The 23,718-nt window shown below is 41.5% G+C and overlaps 1 protein-coding gene across 1 annotated transcript; it reads left to right on the forward strand.

Annotated features, from left to right (window-relative positions):
• Positions 1 to 267: 267 nt before the first annotated feature.
• Positions 268 to 19,363, forward strand: LOC111587126 (P2Y purinoceptor 14). Its single transcript, XM_023296950.3, has 2 exons — positions 268 to 322; positions 17,773 to 19,363. Exon 2 carries the CDS (start codon positions 17,775 to 17,777, stop codon positions 18,807 to 18,809), a length of 1,035 nt encoding a protein of 344 aa, XP_023152718.1. The 5' UTR covers positions 268 to 322; positions 17,773 to 17,774; the 3' UTR covers positions 18,810 to 19,363.
• The last annotated feature ends 4,355 nt before the right edge of the window (positions 19,364 to 23,718 follow it).

Below are 23,718 nucleotides of genomic sequence, written 5' to 3' on the forward strand. Positions count from 1 at the left end.
TCGTTGTTTTTAGTGAAACTTTCATTAAGTTTTTCCTCGTTCAGCTGCAGACTCTCAGTTAAATAAATAAAAACCAAATGAATCAAACGTTTAGTTGAGATGCGCCTGAAATAAACAGGATCAGAGCGAAAAATCGTTGTAAAAACGGAGACCAGCTACCGATTGAACCTGAAACGCTGCAGGGAGGCGCTGAAGAGGAAGTCTGACTCCTCCTCTCGCTGTAAAAACCCTGAAACCCTCCGAGCTTCTCCTCAGTCTGAACAGCTGGAATCAGAGGAAACATCTGGATGGGAGTCTGAAGGCACAGCTGGATGTTTGTCCGGTGAGTTCGGTCTCCGTCTGAGCAGCTCATGTTTGAGTTACGAACCGCAAGAGACGAGAAATTCTGATTCTTATCAGGCTTTTCTCACAGAATCACAAGATTTAAAAGACGAGACGTTAAGGAAAAGAGTTGGAACGAACTTATGAGAAAAACTGAGACTGAAAAAGTTTTTAAAAAATACGATAAAAAGTCCAAATTTTCATTCAGAAAGTACAATTATAAAGTTAAAACTATGACAGAAAATAAAAATTCTGGTTGTAAAATGTAAATAATGTGACAGAAAGTCTAATTTTTGACAGAATGGACATTTTTATGGTGACAGAAAAGTTATTAGACTGAAAAAAGGCAAACTTATGATGAAAATATGATATAGTACTGTCACATTTATGATTTAAAGGTTAAAATATGATAAAAAGTCAAAAATATCGTCTAAAAAGTTTTTAAAATTATCTTTTTTTCATTTTTTCACTTACAACTGACATTCTGACTCATATTTTAACACTTAAATCCATTATTTTGACTTTTTTGTGTATAATTTCATATTTCAATCCAGAATTTCAATATTTTAAATAATTATGTTGTCATTTTTATCAAGAATTTTGTCAAAATTTTCACTGAAAAAGTATGACAGGAAGTCATATTTATGATTTAAAAACTAAAAATATGATGGAAAGTCAAAAATATTATCCAAAAAGTTTTTAAAAAACTTTTTAACCTATAACTGACATTCTGACTCATATTTTAACATTAAAAATCATTATTTTGTCATTTTAATCGTCAATTTGGTCAAAATGTTCCTTCAAAAAGCATGACAGAAAGTCATATTTATGATTTAAAAGCTGAAACTATGATTAAAATTATTATCATAATTATCACATTTCTTTTCATTTTTCAACTTAACTGACATTCTGACTCATATTTTAACATTTAAAATTATTATTTTGACTTTCATGCATAATTTCATATTTCAATCCGTAATTTCAACATTTTAAATCATTATTTTGTCATTTATATTTTATTTTATCCGATAATTGTATTATTGTAAATCAGAATTGAGAATTTTAAACAAAAATTTGGGTTTCTAACTAATTTTATTCCATATTTTAATCTTTAGCTCAAAATTTTCTTATTTGATTCAATGACTTAATGAACATTTTTATGGTGCTGATTTATCAGAATAATGATTAGATTTAAAAAGGGAAAAATACATTTTAAAAAGTTAAAAACTGTGATAGAAAATCACAATTTTCATTCAAAAAGTACGACAGGAAGTCACTATTAAGATTATGAAGTTAAAAACATGACAGAAAGTGACATTTTTAATCAATTTATGATTAAAAAATGTGTAAAAGGAAGATTTTAAAAAGTAAAAATTATTATTATTAAAAATGAAAAATATGATTAAAAAAATCCAACTTTTGACTCAGACATTTTTTATGGTGGAAAGAAAAGTTATGAGATTAAAAAAAGGAAATTAATGGAACTTCAGAAGTTAAAACAGAGTCCAAATTATGTAATGTCAAAACTATGATCTTAAAATATAAGAAAAAAATCATATGATCAGAATTTTTCCAACTATTAATTGACATTCAACTCATATTTTAATTATTTTGACTTTTTTGCTAATTATTTTGTCATTTAATCCAAAATTGTGACATTTTAATCAATAATTTACTCATTTCTAACTCAATTTCTAATGTTTATTTCTTTATTTTTGACATTTTAATCCATAATTTTATCATTTGTAACTCAATTTCTAATTTTTAACTCATTTTAATACATAATATTGATTAACTCAGACTGACTCAACGACCTAATGAACATTTTTCTGGTGCTTAGAATGAAAAATTGTTATTTAAAAAGTTACAAAACACAACAGGATTTCACAATTATGGTTTGAAAAGTGATAAAATAAAAAAAAAGTAAAAATTCTAATTTCCAAAAGTTAAAAACATTTAATACAAAGTCGAGCTATGGAGCTAATTAACAATTATTATGTTGACTAACTTAAGAGATGAAGATTGAAAAGGCAAAATTAGGACTTAAAAAATGACAAAGTGTAACAATAAAGTCAAAACGATCATTTGAAAAGCTTAAAAAGTCTAACAAATGCCACAGTTATGAATTTAAAAGTTAAAAATGTGATAGAAAATCAGAATTATGATGTCAAAAGTGAAAAGAGAATCTATTTAAATGTCAGGAACCTTCAGCTGAACAATGTGCTTTGAACTAACATCAATAAACAGACTGAAGAACAAACAGGAAGAAAACGAGCTACAGAAAGACATCAGGATGTTAAAAAACTTCTTCCTACTCGGTAGAACTGGTTCTACAAGACTGACGAGAAAATTCATCTAATTAACCGTCAGGTTTGTTTGGAGGTTCCAGACTTTTCTACACCTAGAATAACAAATTAAACACAAAAAAAATTAAACCTAAAACCACAAAGACTCAAATCAACTATAAAGACACACAAACGACTAAAAACAGACACAAAACAACCACAAAAAGACACAAAACAATCACAAAGAGACACAAAACAACCACCAAGAAACACAGAGACACAAAATGACCACAAAGAGACACAAAACAACCAGAAACACAAAACGACTACAAAGAGACATAAAACAACCACAAAGAGACACAAAATGACCACAAAAAGACATGAAACCACAAAGAGACACAAAACAATCAGAAAGAGACACAAAACAACCAAAAAGAGATAGAAAATGATCAGAAAGTAACAGAAATACAAAATAAAGAGACAAAAATGAACCACAAATAGACACAAATCAACTGCAAAGAGACTCCAGACAACCACAAAAAGACATAAAATGACCACAAAGGGACAAAAATTAAACACAATAAGAGTAAAAAAGAGGACTAACTGACAAAAAATAACCATTAAGACACAAAATGAACACAAAAGACACAAAATGACCAAATAGCTTCTCAAATGCACCACAAAAAGATGCAAAACAACCACAAAAAATGCAAAACAACTGCAAAGAGACTTGAATAAAATGCGAAGAGACACAATATGATGAAAAAGAGAGACAAAAATAACACAAAAAGACACAAAACAACCAGAAAGAGACACAAAACAACCAGAAAGAGACACAAAATTTTCAAAAAAGATACAGATAACCAAAAATTGAAACAAAACCACAAAGTCACACAAAATAACCATAAAGAAACATAAAATAACCATAAAAAGTGACAGTGACTGGAAAAATACACAAAACGACCACAAAAAGACACAAAACAACAACAAAGAGAAACAGAATGACCACAAAAAGACACAAAACAACCGAAAAGGTTCTTAGTCGAGTTTCCATCGAGCTACAGGACTTCATGTTGCAGAGAAAAATGAACCACAGTGAGTAAAAATGAAACAAAAACACCCAGAAACAGCTCAGAGTTCAAAGATTTAAAACAGCAGAGTCTCTAATCAGCTGCAGACGGTTTATGATCGTCTGTTCAAACCAAATGAAGAGTCGGATTTAAACCTGGACCAGATTCTGAGCTGCACTTCAGTCTCACAGATCAAACTCAGTCCTTACATTTCGAGAGTAAACACCAAACCTTTGTTCAGTTATTCAGCTCTGAGAAGGTTTCCAGTGAACTCACCTCCTCCACACTCTACTGTGACGCACAACAGCTGCACAGATCTGCTAAACCAACATTCTCACTGTGCACACAATGTTTACGGACACAAGTTTATCAAAAACCCACCGACAACATCTGGAGACCGAAGGGAAGTTCCAGGTGTTTTAGGTGTGTCATAATGTCCACAATGTCCACAGAGGGGCTGATAATGATGACAAAGAGACAGAAAACAAAACAAAGGCAAGGCACCTGGTCCTGATGGTTTCCCTGCTGAATTTCTTAAACATTTTTGGTCAATGTTAGCACCCCTTTTCTTCAGGACAGTGACAGAGATTAAAAATAATGGTTATATCAGTCCGCACATGAATACAGCTGCAATTAAATTATTATTGAAACCAGACAAAGATCCTACGCTTCCCTCTAGCTATCGACCTCTGTCACTAATCAACACCGACATCAAAATTATCTCAAAAGCTCTCGCCTCTAGGCTGGAGAAAATCATCCCGTCAATAATTCACAGCGATCAAACAGGATTTATAAATGGCCGACACTCCACCAACAACATCAGAAGACTTCTAAATCTAATCTCTTTGACGCAACGCCACAACAAAGAAGCTATTGTTATGTCACTGGACGCAGAAAAAGCCTTTGACAAAGTCAATTGGTCCTTTCTCTTTGCTGTGCTCCACAAATTTGGCTTCGGAGAATCATTTATCCAGTGGGTATCAGCTCTGTACAACTCACCCAAGGCTACAGTCACCACTAATGGGATCACTTCACAAAGCTTCAGTCTGCAAAGGGGAACGAGACAGGGATGCCCACTCTCTCCCTTATTGTTTGCGATCTTTATCGAACCATTAGCAACAGCTGTACGTCAGAACACCGATATCAAAGGTATCTGCGCTCTGGAGTCTGAACATAAAATTAACCTATACGCAGATGACATTTTACTTTATCTACAAGAACCCAAAACTTCAGTAAAGGAAGTATTTAACCTCATCACAACCTTCTCGCATCTTTCAGACTACTCCGTCAACTGGTCAAAATCAATTATATTACCTTTAACAGAAAACTCGTGGAAGCCCGCAGCCCAAAACTCGCATTATTCTTTTCCTACTGGCAACATCAGATATCTGGGCATAAATATTTCCTCCAAACTCTCAGAATTAGTTCACCTGAACTTCACTCCACTTTTGGACAAAGTCTGTGATGATCTGAGGCGTTGGAACAACCTCCCCATCTCCCTTTTGGGACGAATAGCTACAGTCAAAATGAAAATATTACCTAAAATCAACTATCTTTTCTCCATGATTCCATTTAAACCCACATCAAAGTGGTTCCAATCGTTAGACTCCGCTATTGGTAAATTCTACTCAAAGAATAAAAAGGCTAAAATCAGCTTGACTACCCTCCAGAAGAATAAATCCGAAGGGGGACTGGAGGCTCCCAACTTCATGTATTATTATTTATCCAACCAAATACAATATCTCACCAAATGGATACATCCACATGAAGAATATAACTCCTGGCTAGAACTAGAACAGTTAGATTGTAACCAGATCAAAATCTCTGACCTTCCCTTTATCTCTTCTGCTCTTAAACATCACTCCTGCTTCAAGAACCCTATGATCGCTTCCACCTTGTCTGCTTGGTGGAAAGCACTGGAAATCACAGGCTCTCAATTAAAACCCAGTATACTCTCCCCAATCTGGCACAACCCTGATTTTGCAAACAACAAAATAGCTCTTTATTTCAGCACATGGGCAGAGAGAGGAGTCACTCACCTCCATCACCTTCTGGATGATAACACATTTAGGACATATATAAACTTATTCCAAACATTTGAAATAAGAAATGGAAATTTTCTTCAGTACCTACAGGTAAAGAAGACTATTACAAGTAGAATTCCATCGCTTCAGACTACTTTACAGCCAACGGATTTACAGCCACCTGAATTTGTCGACTACATTGTGAAACTCTCTCCAAGAAATAAGAAGAATCTCTCAAAAATTTATAGTTTACTCTCAAAGACACACTCTATACACCTACCAACTCAAAAATGGGAAAAAGACGTATCCAAATCTTTTGACTCTGATTTTTGGACCCAAATCTGTGAAAACACATTTAAAATGACTAAAAACACCAACTTACAATTGATCCAATTTAAGGTGCTTCACAGAACACATATAACACAATATAAACTGTATAAAATGGGCTTCTCACGCTCAGACACATGTACGCAATGCACCCAAAACATGACGGACACTTACTTTCACGCTCTGTGGCTTTGTACACCCGTCTATCAATTCTGGGTAACAATCACGCAGAAACTCTCCAATATTTTGGACTGCGGGATTCCACATTCCCCGACCGTTTGCCTAATTGGTGATCTAACGCAAACAGCCCTTCCAGACATTCATATCCAACCCACACTTGCAGCTATCGCCATTGCCAAAAAAACTATTTTAGTTAACTGGAAAGATAAGAAAGCCCTCAACATCATCCATTGGCTGAACCTCCTCACAGAACACATTTCACTTGAGAGAATATCTGCTATCAGAAAAAACCAATTGGACTCCTTCAAAGAAAAATGGTCTCCATTTATTAAATCAATAAATATTAACCTATAGCCTCCGCTTGTATGTGGGCGTATGCCACTTCCCTCATAAAATTGTAATTATTATTCTGTCTGTGTGTATGGTCTGACTTCTGTCTGCTTTATTTCAGTTTATTAACCCTCTACCTTTTTAAGTAGGATGGCACCATGGACTTCAAGGCTGTGTGCATGCACTGGTGGTGTCCCTTCCCTATTGCTCTTGGGGTTGCTCTCTGGCTCTGCGGGGCCAGCGTGGCTCGGGCCCCTCTGCCTGGGGGTGGGTGTCCCCGGTGTCTCTCCCTTTGAGCCCTGGGTCTGCTGGGTCTGTGCGCTCTCCCGGGGCCTTGGGGGTGGCGGCGGCTGGTCTCTTCTGGGGCGCCCTGGCTGGCCCTGGGGTTTGGGGTGGGTCGGCCCTCCGGTCGCTCCCCTGTCCCTTCCTGCTCTGCTTCCCTCCTCCTCCCTCCTCTCCTGCCTGGCCGCTCGTCCTCGTCCCTCTCCCTCCCCTGGGGGGGCTGGGGGCCCTCCGCTGCCTGGGGGTCTGGCATGGGGGCCGGGTGGTCTCTCTGGGGGGGTGGCTCTGGCTCATCCGGGCACAGGCCCTGGTACTTGCCTGTGTGCCGCCACTGGAGATAAGTTTCTGCTGGCTGGGGGCTTCTGTCCGGGCCCGGTGCTGTCCTTGGGTGTGGTGGGGTGGGTGGGGTCTCGGTGGTGCTGCGGGGTGGGTGCCCTGCATCCTGGACGTGCCGGCTCCGGGGTGGGCGTGGGGGCTCATGGCCCTTGCTTCCTAGTGGTGCGGCCTGGTCCTCCCTCCGGGGCAGGGTGCTGCATGCGGCTGGCCCGTGGTGGGGCTACGGCGTCTGCCGGGGCGCTGCTCCAGCGCTGCGACTTCTGGGGGTTTCGGTGCTGGCCGGGCCAGGTCGGGTTCGTGTGGGCCCACCTCGGCCTCTTGCCTCTGGGCTCTGGGGGCCCTCTGCATCAGTACCGGTGGTCTTACTACCTGTCTCCCCCGCTGCTCTCTCCTCATGGGCCGGATCCACACCAGACTGCCTCTTACTGTGCACTTCACATACTTCACACATCACTGTATATAGCTAATCTTAGGCACATATAGGGACACAACAGCTAGGGCCCCGAGAGCAGGTGGGGGCAGGAACGATGGGCTCTGTGGTGGGGCGGATGGCAGGGCTCTACGGCCTTGTCTCTTCCCCATCACCCTCTTGCTTGCCTCCCCTGCTCTCTAATTTCTTTTTAATGCACCACACACACTCACAGCTTGGGGGTAGGTCTGGGACGGCTCAGGGAACTTGGGCCAGGGTAGGCTGCAGAGTAGCCATCCTCTGTGGTCCTCTGGCCCGCCCCCTGGATGCCTCGCCCAGCCTCCCCACTTTTAATGCACCACATGACACTCAGGGTTACACTATCACGGTGCAGGGATAATGTCTCCAGTCTGGGATCGGGAGACATATTAATAGGGAGTAATGGGGGGATTTCACTAATATGGCCTCGCTGGTGGGACCCGGCCCCCTTATGGCTATGGGGTGGCGGGGGTGGACCATCATCCGTGTTGCTGTGGCTGGGGGGTCCCCGGGACCTGGGGGCTGTGGTCGGGGGGGGTTCTCCTGCGTGCCCGACGGGTCCGGGCAGGTGCGACGGCTCTTGGTGGGCTGCGGGGGCTGGATTGGCCGTCCTGGTGGGCGCTGTGGCTGTACTGCGGGCTGGTGGCATGTGGTGGCTCTGTCCTGGTGGGTTGTCAGGGCGCATTGCGGGGAGTGGGGGCCCTGGGTGTACTGCGCTCGCCTGGGGCCTGGTGCGGGGGGTATGCGGGGTGCCTCCCTGTCGGCATCGCCGGGCCCCACCACACTGTCCATTTTTACTCTCTGGACTCGCATCGGGTCCCGGATCCGATTTCCTCTGGCCGGCTCCCGGTGGTGGCCTGCCTTGTGATGGGCTGGTTGCCGCCCCTTCGGTGGGCCGCTCGGCCCCTGTGTCTGGCTTCCTGGCTGTGTGGGGCCGTTGGCCCCCTCGGGGGAGGGAGAGGGGATGGGGGTGGGCGGGTCGGGTGGTGGGGTGGGGGGTTCGGTGGGGGCTGGGGTGGGCGGGGTTGGGGTTTGGGTGGCGGGTGGGTCCTCGTGCCCCGGGCCGCCTGGGTCGGTCTGGGCGCGCTGGGGGTGTCGGTAGCTGCTCCCTCTTGTTCTCTGGGTCCTCGTCGTTCACGGTGGCCCCGGTGGCTCTCTGGGGGTGCCGCCCTGTGGCTCCTACTGCCTGGGGGGAGGGGTGCCCTGTTGGCTTGGCCCTGCCTTGCCGTGATTGCTGTTCTGGGCTTCGGGGTTCTTCACACTTGCATGTTTGATCAGGTCTCGCCAGCTACTGCCGAGTCCCATTTCAGCAAATGATGGGTCCCGCCAGAATGTGCTGAGAATCTCTCCAGTCTCTACCCTAAACTCATTCTCTCTCGCACTAGCATTCTCTTCTGGCCTATTCTATTCTATTCTATACTATCAAGACACACACAATTATGGTGCTCAGTACCGTTTGTTCATTTATTATTGAATCTCTTTTTCTTTTGTGTTGGTTTGGTTTTCTTTTCTTTTTTCAAATTTTTATTTTTTTTTCTATTGATGGACAGTTAGTAGTTGGGCATAACACACCACCTTACAATCTTTAATTGCAATAGCAACGCCTGTTATTTTCTATCCCTGTTCATCCTGTTCGTCCTGTTCGTCCTGTCCAGTCTTTGTTTCCCCCACACATCACTGAGGTGTAGCACTGCCCTCCCTGGCTTATAACAGGGAATTCTAATAAAGAAGGTCTGCTTAGCTTTCAGGGAGGGCCGGTGATGGTCACACACATGCACTAAATATTAAAATATTTGGTTGCAAGACTAAAATATGCATCAATCTCATATAATGTTGACTCCCCTTTTGTGGAGTTAAACAATGAGAACAAATGCAGACAAAAAAAAAAAAAAAAAAAAAAAAAAAAAAAAAAAAAAAAAAAAAAGAAAACAAAACAAATACGCCAAAGACATGCAGATTGACCACAGAGACACACAAAATGACCACAAAATAACCAAAATACACAAAATGAACAAAAAAGACACAAAATGACCACAGAGACACAAAATCTTCAAAAAGAGACACAAAATGACAACAAAGAGAGATAAAACGACCACTAGAGACACAAAATAATCACAAACACATAAAATCTTCAAAAAGAGACACAAAATAACCAAAAAGAAACACAAAATGATGACAGACACAAAACAATAAAAAGACACAAAGTCTTCAAAAAGAGATACAAAATGACCACAAACATAAATATAGTTCACCAGATAAATACGTCTGAATACATGACGAGTAGGGCTGCCACAAACGACGCGTCGACTAATCGCCTGAGCACGATACGTCATCAAAAGCGGAAGTGAGCGCGCAATGCAACAGAAATCACCGTCCGAGTGGAGCGCGGAACACGCATGGACATCCGCACTGTATCGTGCATATATAGTATATGCATATATAATATATGCACAATACAGCGTGGACATCCGCGTTTACGATACAGCGCGGACATCCGCGCCGCATCGTGCATATACTATATATGCACGATACAGTGCGGATGTCCATGCGTGTTCCGCGCTCCACTCGGACGGTGATTTCTGTTGCATTGCGCGCTCACTTCCGCTTTTGATGACGTATCGTGCTCAGGTGATTCGTCGACGCGTCGTTTGTGGCAGCCCTAATGACGAGTGAAATATCTAAAATTCCAGCACGTCTGACTGCATCTGGTCAGATTGAGCAGCAAGTAAACCAACCGGCTGGACTTTCTGACCCACAATCCTCTGTTAGTTTATGAATAAACAAACCTCAGCTGCTGAGGGAGCAGACAGATGACAGTTTATGTCACACTGCAGAGCTGAAGGCTCAATATTAAGACAAAATCTGTCCCTAATGTGTGAAATAGTGCATGTTTAGGAGGGCATGAGCTGTTGAATCTGAGGTTTAGAATGCAGAATAATTCTCACCACTGAACTAAGGTTTGTTAAAACTCTCAGCTGTGACTTTCTGTTTCCATTTCTGTGGCTCTGAGACAAAGAAAACCTTCAATATCCTGAGTATTTAACACCTTTATTAGAGAGTCGACAGGAAACAGACGAAGGAAATGAGGTGAGACAGAGATAGATATAGAGAACCTACCAGACTGTGGATGTGTCAGTTCACGTTTCACATCTAAAGTAAGACTCAAAACAACCACAAAGAGACACAAAACAACCACAGAGACACAAAATGGTTAAAAAGAGAGAAAACAATTGCAAAGAGACTCAAAACAACCACAAATAGACACAAAACAACCACAAAGAGATTCAAAACAACCGCAAAAAGACAAAACAACCACAGAGACGCGAAAATACCACAAAGAAACTCAAAACGACCATAACGAGACACAAAATGACCACAAAGAGATTCAAAACAACTACAAAGAGACACAAAACAATTTCAAAAGACACAACATCTTCAAAAAGTGACAAAAAAACAGTTCATAACACTCCCAGAAAGTGCTGCTTGGAGTTCATAGAGTTTAAATAGACTTCAAAAGCTGCTCTTTCACCATCAGTAATTAATTTTAGCTGCTCGTGTGGTCGGATTTATCGGTTTATCTTCTCTAGAAACCCTTCTATCTGCCACCATCTCTGTCAGTGATGCTGAAGCACAGCTGCCTCATGTGAAACCAGGATCCCAGAGTAAACACAGGAAGTTCCACATGTGAGACTCACTTTCTGATATTAACTGTTTCTGAGCACAAGTGAGAGGCAGAATGTGAACGATGAGATCCATTTAATGCTGGCTACCAATCATTTAGCAGCCGCAAGAAGTCACACAATTTAAACTGGAGCTAAAGATAGGACAATAAATACCAATAAAGGTCGTCCAGAGACTTTAATCCACCACAAAGAGACAGAAATTAACCACAAAAAGACTTAGACTTACCAAATAGAGATGCAAATGACCACAAACACCAACAAAATGGCAATAAAAAGAGCCTAAATGGCCACAAGGAGACACAAAACCACCACAAAGACACTTAAATCTGACACAAAGAGATTAAAAATATGACCAAGAAGAACCACAAGATGACCACAAAACAATAAAAATACTCAAAGTGAGTCAAATTGAGCACAAATAGACACAAAATGACCAAAGAGAAACTCAAAACGACCGATAACAGACTTAAAACAACCATAAAAAGATGCAACGTGACCACAAAGAGCCATAAAATGACCACAGAACCATAAAACCATAAAAATACTTAAAATGAGCACAAAGAGACTGAAAACAGCCACAAACACAATCAACTGCAAACACACAACAGACACAAAACCACAACAGACTTAAATTTACCACAAAGAGACACAAAACTAGCAAAAGCACGTTGAAGACTACACAAAGAGACTCAAAACAACCATAAAGTGACAGAAAACTACCACTGAGACACAAAATCGACCATAAAGAGACACAGAATGGCAGCAAACACACTCAAATTGTGTCATAAAACAAAGAGACTAATAAAAAGAACCACAAAGAGACTAAAATGGTTGTCAAAAAGGCTCAAACTGACAACAATAGACACAAAATGACCAATAAAAAATATAAAATGGCCACAAAGAGAAATGAAAAGACTCAAAATAACCACAAGGTGATACAAAATGACTACAAAAGGGCTAAATTCACCTTAATGACACTCAAATTTATCAGACATAAAACGATTACAACTAGACACAAAATTATCACAAATAGACACAAAATGACACAAATAGACATAAAATGATCACAAGTAGATACAAAATGACACAAATAGACATAAAACGATCACAAGTAGATACAAAATGACACAAATACACATAAAATGACCATAAATAGACACAAATAGCCACAAAAGACACAAATAGACACAAAATGATTACAAAAAGACACAAATTAACCACAAGTAGACACAAAATGATCATAACTAGACATAAAATGATCACAAAAAGACACAAATTAACCACAAATACAGATAAAATGACATAAATAGACACAAAATGACATAAATAGACACAAAACCACCACAAAAGACACTAAACAACTGCAATAAGACATACAACAACCATGAATAGACACAAAATGATGACAAAAAGGCTCAAATTTACCTAAAGACACTCAAACTGACCACAAATACATACAAGAAGACACAAATAGACACAAATCAATCACAAATAGACACAGAGTGACCACAAACAGCCACACAATGACAGAAATAGACTCAACAATGACTTGTGTGCAGCAGCGGGATCTAAACTGGGTCCAATAATAGAACCGGAGTTTGTTGTTGTACGCTGGGGTGTGTTGGATGGCGATGAATGGGAGGGAAGTGTGTGTGAACAGCAGGACGGACTCAGGGTTTGTGTTTGTGCACGTGTCCAGAGTAAACACAGCGCTGCGTTCTGCAACATAAAAGGCTCTAACAGCAGGCAGAAGCCGCTTCTTTGTTCATACGGGAATAAAACAAACCTAAACCTGGATGTAAAGGATGAACAGGAGTCTGTCAGCAGCAAAGTAGGAGATAGTAATGATACTGTTGAAAGAGGGACAAGAACTGACCACAGAGAGACTTAAACTGACCACAGAGACTTAAACTGACCACAGAGAGACTTAAACTGACCACAGAGACTTAAACTGACCACAGAGAGACTTAAACTGACCACAGAGACTTAAACTGACCACAGAGAGACTTAAACTGACCACAGAGACTTAAACTGACCACAGAGAGACTTAAACTGACCACAGAGAGACTTAAACTGACCACAGAGAGACTTAAACTGACCACAGAGAGACTTAAACTGACCACAAAAAGACTTAAACTGACTACAGAGAGACTTAAACTGACTACAGAGAGACTTAAACTGACCACAAAAAGACTTAAACTGACCACAGAGAGACTTAAACTGACCACAGAGAGACTTAAACTGACCACAAAAAGACTTAAACTGACCACAGAGAGACTTAAACTGACCACAGAGACTTAAACTGACCACAGAGAGACTTAAACTGACCACAGAGAGACTTAAACTGACCACAGAGAGACTTAAACTGACCACAGAGAGACTTAAACTGACCACAGAGAGACTTAAACTGACCACAAAAAGACTTAAACTGACCACAGAGAGACTTAAACTGACCACAGAGAGACTTAAACTGACCACAGAGAGACTTAAACTGACCACAGAGAGACTTAAACTGACCACAGAGAGACTTAAACTGACCACAAAAAGACTTAAACTGACCACAAAAAGACTTAAACTGACTACAGAGAGACTTAAACTGACCACAGAGAGACTTAAACTGACCACAGAGAGACTTAAACTGACCACAGAGAGACTTAAACTGACCACAGAGACTTAAACTGACCACAGAGAGACTTAAACTGACCACAGAGAGACTTAAACTGACCACAGAGAGACTTAAACTGACCACAGAGAGACTTAAACTGACCACAGAGACTTAAACTGACCACAGAGAGACTTAAACTGACCACAGAGAGACTTAAACTGACCACAGAGAGACTTAAACTGACCACAGAGAGACTTAAACTGACCACAGAGAGACTTAAACTGACCACAGAGAGACTTAAACTGACCACAGAGAGATTTAAACTGACTACAGAGAGATTTAAACTGACCACAGAGAGACTTAAACTGACCACAAAAAGACTTAAACTGACCACAGAGACTTAAACTGACCACAGAGAGACTTAAACTGACCACAGAGAGACTTAAACTGACCACAAAAAGACTTAAACTGACCACAGGGACTTAAACTGACCACAGAGAGACTTAAACTGACTACAGAGAGACTTAAACTGACCAGAGACTTAAACTGACCACAGAGAGACTCAAATCAACAACAGACACACAAAACAACTTAAAAGACACTCAAGTTATTGGCAACAAAGCTCAAAATGATCACAAAGAGACATGAAATTACAGTGAAATGACTATAAAGTGACACAAAACGACCACAAAGAGACCACAAAAAGATTCAAATTGATCACAAAAGACGCAAAATGACCACCAAGAGACACAAAACAACTAAAAAGACATACAGATAGCTGACAAAAAGGCTCTAATTGACCCCAGAGACCCAAAGTAACCCACAAAAAGATGCAAAACAACCAAACTTAGACCCAAAATGACCAAAATAAGACACTAAACAAATAAAGTGACACTCAAATTGTGTATTAAAGGCCCAAACTGACCACAAAGAGATGCAAAACAACCTAATTGGACCCAAAATGACCACAAGGAGACACAAAACAAACAAAAGGACAATAAAATTGTGGATTAAAGACCCAAAATGATGACTACAAGACATAAAGTGATATGGAGAAAAACGAAATGACCAAAAAGAGACACAAAACAACTAAAAAGACACTCAGATTGTTGACAAAAAGCCTCAAATTCACCAGAGACACAAAGTTATCCATAAAAAGATGCAAAATGACCAAATTAGACCCAAAATGACCAGAAAGAAACACAAAATGACAACAATTGTACACAAAACAACCACAAAGAGACACAAAATGACAACAATTATACACAAAACAACCACAAAGTGACACAAAATGACCATAAAACACACAACTAAAAACACTTTCAGATTGTTGACAAAAGGCTCAAATTGACCAAAGGGACACAAAATGACCACGAAGACAAAAAAACCCAAAATCAATCTCAAAAACGCCATAAAGGGGCAAAAAAACAAACACAAAAAGATGCAAAACAACCAGAATGAGATCCAAAAGCACCAAAAAGAGACACAAATTTGATACAAAAACACACGAGCCAAATAAAAACACATTTAGATTGTTGACAAAAAGCCTCAAATTGAACCCAGAGACATAAACAGACCACAAAAAGATGCAAAACAACCAGAATTACACCCAAAATGAACAGAATGAGGCACAGAATGACCTTGAGAGAAAGTAAATGATCACAAAGAGACACAAAATAACTAAAAAGACACTCAAACCTTTGATTAAAGGCCTAAAGAGGTCCCAAAGAGACACAAAATGACCAAAATGAGACGCAAACCAACTGAAATTACTGGCAAAAAGGCTCAAATTGACCATAAAGAGACACAAAATGCAGTTTAAATCAATCACAAAACAACAGACACAAGGTCTAACAGGAGTAGCTGTTTCTACTCTTTAAAGATTCTCCACAAACTGCATCAGTATTTGTGGTTTTCACTGAATGACTGTAATCGTTCCGTCAGACCGCTGAAGAGGAAGTGAATGTGTCCTTCCTGTTGTCCTCGCTCTCAACAAACTAAACAACCGAGAAACACAATCAGCCCATCTCTGCTCTGATGCACGAACACGGAGGGATTACTAAAAACCTGCTTCTGGTCAAAGATGATTCCTTTTTTACAGACAGAAAGAGACACAAAACAACCACAAAGAGACACAAAACAACCACAAAGAGACACAAAACGACTACAAAGAGACACAAAACAACCACAAAGCGACACAAAAAGTGAATCAAATCAAACACAGAATGACTGCAAAGACACGCAAATCTCCAACAAACAAATGGATGTTACACATATTTGTGGATTCAGTCTGGAAACAGAATCATTTCTTTTGTGTCACTGAGATAGAAGAGAATCAGATTGTATCATGTGACCTTTATGATGACATCACCGTGTTGTGTTTGTGCTATCGTGACCTTTATGATGACGTCACCGTGTTGTGTTTGTGCTATCATGTGAACTTTATGATGACGTCACCGTGTTGTGTTTGTGCTATCATGTGACCTTTATGATGACATCACCGTGTTGTGTTTGTGCTATCATGTGACCTTTATGATGACGTCACCATGTTGTGTTTGTGCTATCATGTGACCTTTATGATGACGTCACCATGTTGTGTTTGCGCTATCATGTGACCTTTATGATGACATCACCATGTTGTGTTTGTGCTATCATGTGACCTTTATGATGACGTCACCGTGTTGTGTTTGTGCTATCGTGACCTTTATGATGACGTCACCGTGTTGTGTTTGTGCTATCATGTGACCTTTATGATGACATCACCGTGTTGTGTTTGTGCTATCATGTGAACTTTATGATGACGTCACCGTGTTGTGTTTGTGCTATCATGTGAACTTTATGATGACGTCACCGTGTTGTGTTTGCGCTATCATGTGAACTTTATGATGACGTCACCGTGTTGTGTTTGTGCTATCATGTGACCTTTATGATGACGTCACCGTGTTGTGTTTGTGCTATCATGTGACCTTTATGATGACGTCACCATGTTGTGTTTGTGCTATCATGTGACCTTTATGATGACGTCACCATGTTGTGTTTGTGCTATCATGTGACCTTTATGATGACGTCACCGTGTTGTGTTTGTGCTATCATGTGAACTTTATGATGACGTCACCGTGTTGTGTTTGTGCTATCATGTGACCTTTATGATGACATCACCGTGTTGTGTTTGTGCTATCATGTGACCTTTATGATGACGTCACCATGTTGTGTTTGTGCTATCATGTGACCTTTATGATGACGTCACCATGTTGTGTTTGCGCTATCATGTGACCTTTATGATGACATCACCATGTTGTGTTTGTGCTATCATGTGACCTTTATGATGACGTCACCGTGTTGTGTTTGTGCTATCGTGACCTTTATGATGACGTCACCGTGTTGTGTTTGTGCTATCATGTGACCTTTATGATGACGTCACCGTGTTGTGTTTGTGCTATCATGTGAACTTTATGATGACGTCACCGTGTTGTGTTTGCGCTATCATGTGAACTTTATGATGACGTCACCGTGTTGTGTTTGTGCTATCATGTGACCTTTATGATGACGTCACCGTGTTGTGTTTGTGCTATCATGTGACCTTTATGATGACATCACCGTGTTGTGTTTGTGCTATCATGTGACCTTTATGATGACGTCACCATGTTGTGTTTGTGCTATCATGTGACCTTTATGATGACATCACCGTGTTGTGTTTGTGCTATCGTGACCTTTATGATGACGTCACCGTGTTGTGTTTGTGCTATCATGTGAACTTTATGATGACGTCACCGTGTTGTGTTTGCGCTATCATGTGAACTTTATGATGACGTCACCGTGTTGTGTTTGTGCTATCATGTGACCTTTATGATGACGTCACCGTGTTGTGTTTGTGTTTCCAGGGATGGATCACCGAAACTCCACCCACCTCCCCACCAACCAATCAGACTTCAGCAGCGTGTTCACCCACCAGGTGCTGCCGCCGCTCTACCTGGTGATCTGCGTGGTGGGCGTGGCTCTGAACGGCGTGGCGGCCTGGATCTTCTTCAGGGTTCCTGCTGACTGCGGCCTGGTGGTCTACCTGAAGAACATGGCGGTGGCCGACCTGCTCATGCTGTCCACCTTCCCCTTCAGGCTGGCGGCTCAGCTGGGCCTCGGCGGCTGGCGGCTCGAGGTCATCATCTGCCGCTACACCGCTGTGCTCTTCTACTCGTCCATGTATGTGGGGATCCTCTTCATGGGCTTCATCAGCCTCGAGCGCTATGCCAAGATCGTCCGACCGTCGCCGTCGGCCTCCTCGTCCACCTGCAGGTCCAGGCTGGGCGGAGCCTCCTCTCTGCACCTCCTGCAGAGAGCCGGATTCGCCCGGGTCCTGGCGCTCTTCACATGGAGTCTCCTGATCCTGTGCGTCCTTCCCAACGTCATCCTGACCAGCCGGCCGGCCGACGAGCTCACCTCCAAGGACTGCATGAAGCTGAAGACGCCGCTGGGCGTCCACTGGCACAAGGTGTCCATTTTCTTCAATGTGTCGCTGTTCTGGGCGACGCTGCTGGTCCTCGTCTTCTGCTACGCCTCCATCGCCCGCCGTGTCTACCAGTCGTACCGCCGCGTCCGCCGCGACAACAGCGACGTCTGCCGCAAGTCCAATCGCAGCATCTTCAGCATCCTGGTGGTCTTCTTCATCTGCTTTGTTCCGTACCACATCTGCCGGATTCCCTACACCCTCACCCAGACGGCGTCGGGTTTCAGCCGCGACACTCGCTTCCTGCTGTTCCAGCTGAAGGAGGGGACGCTCTTCCTGTCGGCGCTCAACGTCTGCCTCGACCCCATCATCTACTTCCTGATGTGTCGGACCTTCAGGGAGTCGCTGCTCAGAAAACTGTCCGGACGAGAGAGGAGGAGGTCGCTGACCACCGCCCAGACCCTCAGCAACATCTAGGAGACGAGGCAAGGAGATGAAGAGACAAAGAGGGGAGGAGGAGGCAAAGAGACAATGATGCAAAGAGAGGAGACGAAGCAAAAAAACAGAGGCAAAGAAACAAGAAGGCAAGGAGAGGAGGGAACTTTTAAGAACTACAATCTGAACTTTTCTTGTCCAGGATCTTTCAACCACTCTGACCTGCCTTCATGAACATCTGTGTTGCCACGGAAACACAGATGTTCAAACATGAACATTAAGTGTGAAGATTTTAATTCATATTATTTCCCAGAAATGTGTGTAAATGTGGAGTTGTGAATGTTTAACAGTAAACAACCACGAGTTTGTATTCTAGTATCTGTAAATAACAGCAGCAGCAGCAGAAATGTGATTTTAGTTTTATTTAAAGTTGAAAAGCAGGAAGGAAAGAAAAGGGAAGGAAGGAGTGGCTTGGAAGTGAAACTGAAACAGTGATGACTGAGCATCAAACCTGCGACGCTTCGCTCCGCTGCAGAGTTTATCACGACACTGACGATGTTTAACTTCTCAATAAATTCAGCTGATTTGGTTTTGTGGTTCTGAGGTCACGAGTCCTTTGTCTGTGAAACTTCTAACAATAATCTGATCCAAGGACAGATTTTCTGGTAAAAATCAATCTGAGGCAGCATCATGGTGGGTTCTTCTGGTGTCAGAATCATTAATAAAGCAGCCGATGGTGTTTAGAACAGTTTTGGTTCTGCAGGTGTCAGAATTCATCAAAGCAGAAAGTAGTCAAAACACATTTAAAAGACAAAAAGATGCTGCAGGTTGTGGATGTAAACTCTGTAAAACTGCTGAGATTCTTCTCCGTCACCAGGAAAGCATTGATCTTCCCAGATTCTTCTTGGAGTAAGACAACGAAACCAATCATCCAGACAGAGTCAAAACCAGATCAAAAACCAGTAGAACAACAGGTCAAACCTACACAGGAAATTCTACAGAGTACAATCTGCTGTGTCAGAGTATATTAGGTCTATCAGAGTTAGTACACCACCAGTCAGAGTACAGTAGGGTGAGATACCACCCAGTGTTGGTGTAAATACTGAGTAAACCTGGACCTGGAGTAAAAGATGCAGTGTCAAGGTACAGTCATGGATGAAAGTATTGACACCCCTGGAATGTTTTGGGGTTGTTTTACTGCCTCTGGCACTGGGTGCAAGGAATCATGACATCTGGAGACTATCAAAAATATTTTGGGCCGCTGGAGAGTTCTGAAGTGGCCAGCAATGACTCCTGATCTAAATGCCATTGAACACCTATGGAGAGATCTCAAAACTGTTATTGCAAGAAGGAACCCTTCGAATCTGAGAGACCTGGAGCAGTTTGCAAAAGAAGAGCAGCCCAAAATTCCATCTGAGAGGTGTTAGAAGTTTGTTGATGGTTACAAGAAGCGATTGGTTTCAGCCTGGATGAATTCTTGAAATCTGTTGAGTCATTAGTTAATTTTCAAACCAACCTGGTATGACAACTATGGAAAACTGTTTTTTAAGGCCAGACAATATGACCAGATTAGTAACTTAGTAAAAATTATCACTGAGGACATCTTGGTATACATTTTGTTAATCTTACAAATTTAACATGGATTTTTTTCCCCCAAGCTTTCATGAAATTCTCCGTCCCCCTGGTCAGTATGATGGGAATGATGAGAGCCGGTTCTTATGGCTCAGTTCACTAAAAAGAGCCGGCTCCCAAGTGGCTCCTCAGATATTCTGTTGCTTAGATTATTACCAAAAATGATGTGTAAAATGAATTCCTAATGTACAAAACATACATTATATCAAATGTTCATTGGTTTATTATACTCAACATGGAACAGAAGGCTACAAAAAAATACATTTTAAAGTACAAAACAAACGCCCATCTCGATTTGACAAAAAGATCCGATCTCTGATTGTATAATTTCTAGAAACTTTCAACTATTTCCAGTTAAACATCGAGAAGCTCAGAGAATCTCTCATAATCAGTCATAGACTTTTGGACAAACTGTCTCCTAGACTCTGGTTGTAGGTCCAGGTGGTTGTGGTGATACTTTGTCTCAGCTGAAACACATCTCTTGCTGAACATTTTCTTATCGATAGACCTATAATTTCCCAGTGTTCCCTGAATGCCCCACAGCTGGGTAGCTGCGGTGCTCAGGTGTGACCAAAAGCGACCTGAAAAGACTAAACTAGGATGTTCTGATGTCACGTTTGTCCAGTACATAACCAAGTTATTTCTTCTACATGCGATCTTTTCTATGAGTGGAAAAAACAGCACATGTAGGTGAGCTCCACATTTCAGCAGAAGACCGTATTTACAAGTGTAAACACCACAGTACACTGTGGTTAACACAGCTGCTGCCTGTTCCAGTTAGAGCAACACCAAAGCAGTTTAATGATCATCATGACCTGACACAATGTGACCACTTTAAAATGTAACTCTAAAAAAGGTCACAAATGCACTGTTCTGGTCTCAGTGTGGAGTCCTGCTGTAGACGCTGCAGCATCAACCACTAAATACTACTACTACTACTACTACTACTACTACTACTACTACTACTACTACTACTCAGTGTGGAGTCCTGCTGTAGACGCTGCAGCATCAACCACTAAATACTACTACTACTACTACTACTACTACTACTACTACTACTACTACTGCTACTACTACTCAGTGTGGAGTCCTGCTGTAGACGCTGCAGCATCAACCACTAAATACTACTACTACTACTACTACTACTACTACTACTACTACTACTACTACTACTACTACTACTACTACTACTACTACTACTACTACTCAGTGTGGAGTCCTGCTGTAGACGCTGCAGCAGCAACCACTAAATACTACTACTACTACTACTACTACTACTACTACTACTACTCCTCAGTGTGGAGTCCTGCTGTAGACGCTGCAGCAGCAACCACTAAATACTACTACTACTACTACTACTACTACTACTACTCAGTGTGGAGTCCTGCTGTAGACGCTGCAGCAGCAACCACTAAATACTACTACTACTACTACTACTACTACTACTACTACTACTACTACTACTCAGTGTGGAGTCCTGCTGTAGACGCTGCAGCATCAACCACTAAATACTACTACTACTACTACTACTACTACTACTACTACTACTACTACTACTACTACTACTACTACTACTGCTCAGTGTGGAGTCCTGCTGTAGACGCTGCAGCAGCAACCACTAAATACTACTACTACTACTACTACTACTACTACTACTACTACTACTACTACTACTACTCAGTGTGGAGTCCTGCTGTAGACGCTGCAGCAGCAACCACTAAATACTACTACTACTACTACTACTACTACTACTACTACTACTACTACTACTCAGTGTGGAGTCCTGCTGTAGACGCTGCAGCATCAACCACTAAATACTACTACTACTACTACTACTACTACTACTACTACTACTACTACTACTACTACTACTACTACTACTACTACTACTACTCAGTGTGGAGTCCTGCTGTAGACGCTGCAGCAGCAACTGTTCCAGGAAACAACCTGATGCTGTCATTAGTAGCGGCTTCACTTGCTTGAATCATTTCCTCCAGCTGCACTGAAGGATGTTCAGTTGTAATGTTCCTGTGCAGGTTACTCGTAGAGACTTTAACTTCACATAATCTACACTCTGCCTTTGTGTCATCAATGTAATTGAAATGCATCCAAATTTGTTGTCTCTGTAGCATTCTCTCTCCCTCAGTGAACAGAAATAAACAAATAAAATAGAGATGGAGAAAAACGCGCCTCTGGCTCCCAGGCAGGATCCGGCTCTGATCGTTCACTTCTAAGATCCGCTTCGTTGGCGACCGACACATCGCTGCTGGTCTATGAGGGCATCAGAGTTCATGGTGAGACGGGAGCAGATGTGGATGCAGATGTGTTTGAAGAATGTATTTACTATCAAAGCTGACAATGGTAAACGTACTATCTCTTGATTCCCATTTCTTTTGCTATAGTCCATGGAATGCTGACTCAGTTGCATTTCTAGTGAATTTTGTAAAAACTCTCCTGAACCACATTTAGGTTCCCAGGAGACAACTTCATCTGGCTGTTCCCAGGGGTCAGCTTCCTCTCCAATCTACAGACTGATGTAACCATTTCAGCCCTGAATATACCGTCGTCCTGGGTGAGGATCAGAACCCTCCCAGAAAACAGCACAAGAGAGATAAAGATGCCAAACATGTGAGTTCATTTGTGGCAGCGTCTTGTGCAGGATGATTTAGTGAATATTGTTTTGTACTCTGTTCTGTCACAGTTGGTTGAATCTGACCAAGAGACCTGGTGGAGACGTATTGTCAAGGAATACAACCGGATGAAAGAGCTGACTGATTCCTCACGCTGACAGATGGTTAACAACATCCTTTGGAATGGTTAGTCCCAACTCTATATTAGGGAGTTTATTGTTATTTTTTTCTTTTTATCAATGATTGTTATCAGATTTTAATTTCTAATTTAATTTTTAGCCAAAAACTAAGGCTCAAACCAGGACTAACCAACCAAAAACCACTGTGAAATAAGTCTAAAACCAGAGCCCAAACCAGTTTGAAAGCTGTCTAACACCTTTTTGAAAACCAGCCCACAACTATCCCAAATCAGGTCCTAAACCAGTCTGAAATCAGTCAAAAAACAGCCAATAATCATCCTTAAGTCAGGTACTAAACCAGTTCCCAAACCACGCAAGAGTCTGACCAAAACCAGCCTAAAACCAGGTCCCAAACCAGACAGTAATCCATCACAACCAGTCTGAAACCAATTACCTATGTCTGAAAACAGTTCCAAACCAGTACAATACCAATCTGAAACAAATCTGAAATCAAGTCCCAAGCTAGATCTGAAACCAGTCTATACCCAGTTCAATAAATATTCCTTTAAC

Source organism: Amphiprion ocellaris, chromosome 7 (assembly GCF_022539595.1).
Source record: "Amphiprion ocellaris isolate individual 3 ecotype Okinawa chromosome 7, ASM2253959v1, whole genome shotgun sequence".
In the NCBI taxonomy this organism is placed as follows: Eukaryota; Metazoa; Chordata; class Actinopteri; family Pomacentridae; genus Amphiprion; species Amphiprion ocellaris.